The sequence below is a fragment of the Nelumbo nucifera genome, chromosome 1 (assembly GCF_055504915.1).
Source record: "Nelumbo nucifera cultivar China Antique chromosome 1, China Antique-T2T, whole genome shotgun sequence".
NCBI lineage: Eukaryota > Viridiplantae > Streptophyta > Magnoliopsida > Proteales > Nelumbonaceae > Nelumbo > Nelumbo nucifera.
Window position 1 is genome coordinate 86,082,810 of NC_142649.1, and position 8,006 is coordinate 86,090,815.

The 8,006-nt window shown below is 38.4% G+C and overlaps 1 protein-coding gene across 3 annotated transcripts; it reads left to right on the forward strand.

The window, feature by feature from the left end:
* The first annotated feature begins 299 nt into the window (after positions 1-299).
* LOC104599528 (proteinaceous RNase P 1, chloroplastic/mitochondrial-like) lies at positions 300-7,735 on the forward strand. Of its 3 annotated transcripts, none has more exons than XM_010262106.3 (6): positions 307-1,752; positions 2,632-2,721; positions 2,821-3,002; positions 6,590-6,710; positions 7,163-7,231; positions 7,336-7,495. In XM_010262106.3, the coding sequence occupies exons 1-6, from the start codon at positions 550-552 to the stop codon at positions 7,357-7,359; spliced, it is 1,689 nt and encodes a 562-aa protein (XP_010260408.1). In that variant the 5' UTR covers positions 307-549; the 3' UTR covers positions 7,360-7,495. The 3 variants fall into 3 exon arrangements, with proteins under 3 accessions (XP_010260409.1, XP_010260408.1, XP_010260407.1); XM_010262105.3 differs by having other exon boundaries at positions 311-1,752; positions 7,343-7,735; XM_010262107.3 differs by lacking the exons at positions 7,163-7,231; positions 7,336-7,495 and having other exon boundaries at positions 300-1,752; positions 2,821-3,025.
* The last annotated feature ends 271 nt before the right edge of the window (positions 7,736-8,006 follow it).

The window sequence follows — 8,006 nt, forward strand, 5'->3', positions numbered from 1 at the left end:
CAAAAATTGCCCTTCTATACTAGAAACCCTATAATATATATACATATTATATGTTATAAATATAAAATATATATAGATTATGCTAACACGACACAACACAACGGGCTCGATCATGCCGATCCATACACATGAAACGCCAAGCTTGACACGGCCATCTGATTGTATCGTACCTGGCATGACCTGCAATCTATCTTACCGAATCATATCGATACAGCCCGATTTATACCTCTATAATCCACCTCAAAAAGCGGATCGGAGCCCGATGGAACGGGTAAATTGCTATTGCTATGGACTTGATTTCAACTCTCTCTCTCCAATCAAATTTCACTTCCAATACATTATATTCTCTCTCCAATCCGGAGCTCTTCTATAAGTTTTAACTTTTAAGGCGGCGTCCTTGTTACAGATAGAATCTTATAAATAATAAATCGTAGATATTTTTCTTTAAACTGTCGTTTAGAATTAGAATGGTTTAGTTTTAGTAGATATCTTCGAAAAATCACATTTTTATTGTCGACCCTGAAGCTGGGATGCCCAATCCCAACGGCAATGCAGTCTGCAAGCTCTCTCACACTCACTGTCATGCCCACCCTCGCAAGGAACACTTCCCTCTTCGCTTTCTTCAACAAAACACAATTTCCTTTATGCGGCCAGAGCAGATATTCTCACCGTTCTCGCCTCCATTATCCAATTCTTATTTCTTTCAAATCTGTTATCAATAAGAAAAATAGCTTCTCCTCGAACAAGAGAATCCATCTCTCTACTTTGGCCCTCTCTGCAACAGTACCCACTAATGAATCTTCAACTTCAACCACCACCTCGCTTTCCAACAAATCACGGAAGAAAGCCCATCGAGAGTCTCCTGAAAACTTGCTTCGGTTCAACCTGGATATGTGCTCGAAGCGTGGTGACCTTGTTGAAGCCCTTCGCCTTTACGATGATGCTCGGAGTAAGGGAATATCACTTAGTCAACATCATTATAATGTTCTACTCTACCTCTGTTCTTCTTCTCATTCTTCTTCGGTTGATGGCGGCGAGAATGATGAGAGGAACTTGAATTTAGGTCTAAGAAGGGGTTTTGAGATTTTTCAGCAGATGGGTATTGATAGAGTTGCTCCAAATGAGGCTACATTTACTAGTGCAGCGAGATTGGCTGCTGCAATGGAAGACCCAGAGATGGCGTTTGAATTGGTTAAGAAGATGACGAGTTATGACATCCCGCCGAAGTTGAGGTCGTACGAACCGGCACTATTTGGGTTCTGTAAGAAGGGGGAAGCGGATAAGGCTTATGAGGTTGATGCGCACATGGTGGCGTCTGGGGTGTCGGCAGAGGAGCCCGAGCTTGCTGCATTGCTACAACTTAGTTTAGATGCAGAAAGAGGGGATAAGGTGTATGAAATGCTTCATCGGTTGCGGGCCACCGTGAGGCAGGTGTCGGAATCGACAACCGTAGTTGTTGAGAGCTGGTTTAAGAGTAATGCTTCTGCCGAGGTTGGGGAGGAGAATTGGGATGTGGGCAAGGTGAAGGAAGGGATTGTGCAGGGTGGCGGTGGGTGGCACGGGCAGGGGTGGTTGGGGAAGGGGAAATGGGCGGTGGTTAGGACTAGGATGGATGAGGAGGGTACCTGCCATTCTTGCGGGGAGAGACTTGTTTCTATCGATATTGATCCATTGGAGACAGAGAACTTCGCTAGTTCGTTGTCCAACTTAGCTTGCCAGCGAGAGGCCATGGCTGATTTCAATAGTTTTCAGGTATTACTGTTCTTATTTTCCTTTGATTTTCATTTGTTTGTCTTTTCTAATTTTAGAGATTTGAAGTATTTGGGTTGTTTTGGTTGGTTATCTCTTTATAGATGAACGAAGTAGATCGTTGAGTGCTGTCTTAGTATTGAGTAAATCCCTATGACTTAAAATCCATCTCCAATCTTGATTATTCTAAATTTCATGCATAAGAATGTGATCCAATATTTCCACGTCCACGAGGCATAAAGAACATGCATTTATTATCACCTTCTTTCTTGATTATTGGAATTTTGCACTACATGCTGGAAGGGGCCATTGTTGGTATATCAAACCTCTAAATTATCCCTCTTGCTACCCAGCCACAGAAAACAATCACCTTAAGAAGTGACTCTCCAACTTACATTGGAAACAGAGGTTGTCTGGATACCCTATTCTTCTAACTCTTTTGCTGATTCCCTAGCTCATGAATGAGTTAGTAGACAGCTTCTGATGTGGGGTGAATACCTACTGGGATAAGGGAAAGTTTCTGATGTAAAAGGGTCAGTCAGGTAATGGAAAAGCAGCTGTGCGCTAGCTCAACGGACCTTTATAATTTTCGCTTTTTAAGAGAGGCTCATCTTTTATTTTCACCCTGTTCATTTCTGATACTTAATAAAAAATTACCAGTTACTGATCAGAAAAAAAGATCTGTATATCTTAGCCACAACTAATTTGATCTGTTGTTAAATTGGAGAAAATATATGAAAGGTATATGATGCTTCATTGGCAATGTATTTCACTATCTTAGTGGATGGCCGATACTTGCTCCTTGTCTGTGCTTCAGGCAAGATCTACGCACAAAGATTGTTAGTCAAATCCTGTTTAACTTAGAAGGTCAACTGGATTTAGGAGTGGCTTCTCCAACATGGACCGTTTGATGCTGTTATAGATGGTGCTAATGTGGGTCTCATCAATCAGCGCAACTTCAGCTTTTTACAGGTGAGAGGTTCTGAAGATAATTTCTGTGAAGACTAATGAATATGGCAGTTCTTTAAAATTAGATATACAAGGTGCTGAGTATTTTAATTTTGGTGGTAGCTAAATTCTGTTGTAAATCGTGTCCGCCAAATGAGTCCATCTAAACGCTTGCCGCTTATAGTTCTACATAGTCGTCGTGTGAAGGGTGGTCCTGCACAAAACCCAAATAATAAGAAGTTGTTGGAAAACTGGAGGAAGTCTGGTGCACTCTATGCTACCCCTTATGGATCAAATGATGATTGGTAGGATCTCCTTTCTTCAATCAGTGAGTTTCCTTTTAGAACTGTTTGATATTCATTACCTTGTTACTCTTGCTTAGCAATGTTTGTCATCTATTCTGCTACATTAACAGTCCATGAAATTTAGTCATGCTAATTAAAATCTCAAGAGTGACATGCTTGATACATTTTCTCTTCTATACTTTAATCTCATTTATTTATGCTCTAGTGTTATATTTCCATAGAACTGTATGTGATATTCTTGTTCTCTTATGAAAAAAATGGTGATAAATAGTTTTGCAATGTACAGATCTTTCAACAATTGATTATTGATGTTGCTAGGCTCTGTGATCTTTAAAACTCTAATTTTTAGAAATTAGATATTTCTTCTATGACCATTTCTGTTATGTTGCATGTGAAACATTCATTCATATAAATTATTGTTTATTTATAAAGTTCTATCACAGTGAAGAAAACCACACTTAGAATCAGGAGTTAGTTTGGCTGTACATATTCTCCTAACTTTACTTCTCAAACATATATGACTTGGAACAATCTAGAACTCATCATCCAGTTTTTCCACTTGACATTTGTCCACTCTCCAACTAAAAAACCTATGCTTTAAGATCCTTAAAACTCACTTTGTATTAGCTTCTAATTGCTACATTTAGGATCCAGAAAATAAGCAGCTTTGGCTTAGGTTTCCTACATTTGCTTTTAGTATTAGAGTGAGTCCTTTAGTTGTATAACTGTCTCCTCTTACAGGGATGCGACTTGGCAGGTTGTGTTTAAACAACCTAGCTTTGTGTAGCTCATTTGCCTACAAAAAAAAAAAAATAAATAAATAATCAGCTAAGCACCCAACCCATTTAGATAGACTCAAAATGGGTAAGACCCCAACTGAACCCAGTGTCTCAGTCAAACCTGATCCAACCCGCTAAACTGTTCAGTAACTTCAGAGGCACAATGTATCACCATCATGTTATCCTGACAACAAATCCATCCGATTTTGGGATGGCTTGGCAGCATGAGCTGCTAGTGTCCTTAGGTCAGCCTGACCCTGTTATCTACATCTAAACCCATAAATTCTGAAGTAATCTTTGGTCAATTTGGCAAGGGTTATGTACTTCCTTTTCAAGGCCAAAACAGCCAAGAATACACAATTTCAAAAGTTAATCTGTCAGTCCGCACCTTTACATAAAGATTAGAAATTGCAGGTAGGGAATATTGTAATGTCCACAAATGGGGTGGGGGGGTAGCCCATCCCCCAACCCAGGTGCAGGCGGAATTCGATCTCAAGTCTCTGCTACGACCAGTGGGAGACTTTACCAACCCGCTGGTTGGCACCTTGCGGGATACACTGAATAAGGATAACTCTACAAGTTCATCCAACATGCGCCTGACCCTGTTATCTACATCTAAACCCATAAATTCTGAAGTAATCTTTGGTCAATTTGGCAAGGGTTATGTACTTCCTTTTCCAGGCCAAAACAGCCAAGAATACACAATTTCAAAAGTTAATCTGTCAGTCTGCACCTTTACATAAAGATTAGAAATTGAAGGTAGGGAATATTGTAATGTCCACAAATGGGGTGGGGGGGTAGCCCATCCCCCAACCCAGGTGCAGGCGGGATTCGATCCCAAGTCTCTGCTACGACCAGTGGGAGACTTTACCAACCCGCTGGTTGGCACCATGCGGGATACACTGAATAAGGATAACTCTACAAGTTCATCCAACATGGTTCCTTCGAAGATTAAACCAAGTCGCTATAAAATATTCTCCTTGTGATACTGCAACATTTCTCTAATCATACCCATGAGGATTTCTTAAACAATTGAGGGTGCAGGGACACAGGCCAGTTCTGAGGCTTAGCAGTCATGATCAAAGGCCTTGATACCTCTCTCGACAGAACAGGGTCCTCAAAGTCAAGAGATTGATTCTCATTTCTTGTAAATATCCTGCCATTTTGCAGGCAGCATTTTATTATCTTCTATCCATATTGGTTTGGTCGTGTACATCCATGGCTCAGATCCCTGTTTGACTAGAAAGTTAGCTTATAAGCAGTGCTGTCAATGCATCTATTCACTTAATTCAATTATGTAAGCAAGTTATTTAGATATTTTGAACAAATGTGTCAAGAATACTGTAAATTAGAAACTAGAAATCTATAGATTTTCTACATGAATTTTTTAGGAATAATCATTTAGATGAATAAAGGAGGAGGGAGGGATGCAGGATACTGGTTGGATGAAATGAACCAAGAAAATTGCCTTTAGGCCTCGTTTGTTTATCAGGAGTTCGTTTACCCGAGTAAGTGCACTTACCCATGTTCTTTTTTGTTACATTTACCCATGTAAATGAGGCCTCTCAACTTTCCCATGTTCTTTTGCCTGACCCACTTTCCTGAGTATAGTTAATTTTTCCATCTTCTGTCATTTTTACCCTTGGGTCCAAGTCCATGTTTTTTGGATTATATTGTTTGAATGGGTGTTTTTGACAGATTGTATTTTGAACGTTTACTCTCCACTCGGGAAAGTTAACTTACTGTGGGTCCCACCTAAATCCTCAAAAAGAACATGGGAGAGTCGGTCAATGGGAATGGGAATGGGAATCCGGGAAACGGACAAGGCCTTACTTTCACTGCTTGGCACCCAATGAGTACCTGTCAACCTGTCCTGAAACAACCTGATTATTAATGACCTAATGATTATCTGACTTTCATCCTATCTGTTTGTTGGGTAAAAACATCCATCCCTAACTGTATTGTCACCCCTAATTGTGGCTGAGTTACTTGAGTGGCAGCACATGAGATTATGAAGGCACTAAAAATTCCTCATGTTATTTGTCTGATAATTTTGAGTTAACTTAAGCTCTTTTGATTGGTTTGAGTTTAACTAAACTTGAAATTTGGACTAGTATCAAATACAAAAGAAAAGGCCTAGTATCATCTTTGAACCTTTGAGGTACAATTGAATAATCAATTTACTGAGTGGTTGAACAATTGACTGGTGAAGATGCTCCCATGGTACAACTCCTGAAAACATAGATTTTACTTGCTTAGCCATAATCTCAACAACAATAACTGTGTAACTCCCCTCATTGATGTAGCTGATTTATAAATGGAAGAGGAGGTTGAATATCATTGTGCTTGATGACATATTTAGCTAGGCACTTGCTAAGCTTTAAGATTGGAAATAACGTGAGAGAGAAAAGAAGATGATGATGAAAGAGTATTAGTTTTGTCAGGTAGGTTACAGACAGTGGAATAATAGTTTTGCTCTTTCTTTTCTTTCTCTAACATATATATATATATATATATATATATATATATATATATATAGGTTAAAAACTTGCAGGAACAAAGTACATTAAATGTTAGAATCTGAATAATATATGCCATTGTTTAATCTCAGGTCAATCAATTGACTAATGAGCCCAATCAATTTTAATTTTCATAAAGTTCTGCATTTGTTTTTAGTTGAAACTTTATGCTATACAAGGATCAGTGGTGCTATCTATCCCCTTGTAAATCTGGTGTTTCTTCCCCATCCTTTTTAGTTGATGTAACCTTCAAAAATGATTGTTCCCTGAAATTTTCATGTTATTACAGGTATTGGTTATATGCTGCTGTTAGTTGTAAATGTTTGTTGATTACCAATGATGAGATGAGAGATCACTTGTTCCAATTGTTAGGGACCAGCTTCTTTCCAAGATGGAAAGAAAAGCATCAGGTGTGTTTATCTCTTGTATTGCCCAATTTTTTGATTGTATTAAAACTGTGTATATTGTGAAAAGGCAAGTTTGTTCCCAGATCATAAACATGAAATTTAGAACAGTTGTTCATGTTAAGCATTGGGTTTTGTATCATGATGTATCAACATTGGCTGCAGCTTTTGGAATGTTTACTCTGATATTGTTTGTTGAAACTGATTATCTATAAGTTCATTTTATGTTACTAGTATGTGCTGAATAAACTATATATGCTTCAAAGGTTCCTTGGAATTATTATTCTTTTAAAAGGAACTCAGACACTAAATTCAATATATTTTCAGTTTAACTTACATTAATCTAGATATCAAAAGAATGGGAAAAATGTAGCAATTGTATTTCCATTTTCATTATTTAGCATAAGATAGAAACAGGCTTCTATGGTTAATACCTGATTACTTGTTCATTGTTGCAGGTTCGATTGACAGTTTCCAGAAAAGGGCTCAACCTCCACATGCCGCCACCATATTCAATTGTTATACAGGTGACTGATTCACATCTAATCATTTATTGATCATAAGCTTTACTACTTTTATTGCATAACTTAATTTTATCTGCATCCTTCAAATGTTTCTGACGGGAGATCAGACTGCAGGAATCAGAAAGAGGTAATTGGCATGTACCGACAGTCACCGGTGACGATATTGAGACCCCAAAACCATGGTTATGTATCACCAGGGCCCACTCTGTGACCAGCAGCCCAAAACAAAAGCCCTCTGCAAATATTATGGGAGAAAGAACTCGTTAAGTTGCTCTTGGCCAAGCAGAGCAATTTTGTAGGCTAGTATTTGAAGATTTGTATTAGTTCAAAACAAAAAAGGTGTTGATTATTTGCGCTTAATTTTGCTCCGGTGTCCAATGGCTCATCACCATCGTCATCATCCAAGCCTTATCCCTACCTATGAGGTCGGGTACATGAATCTTGTTTCACCATTCCAATCTAATCTGTTTAATGCCATATCCATTGTTAAATTATTTGCACTTAAAATCATGTCCGTTTTGGTCTACCCCTTGCTCTTCTACCCTCTTCAACTTATAATAATTCACTACTCATGGCTATTGATGATTTTTATGCACATAAGCAAGTCATATTAGTTACTTTCATTCTTTCACCTAATCTTCCCATTTTTAGCTTTTCCACTCATTTATCTCAATATAAGTATTTCTGCCACACTCATGGTGCTTTCTGGCCACATGTCAATGTTATATATCAAAAGATCAAGCAATTGGAAGTTTGCACAGCGATGACAAAAATATAA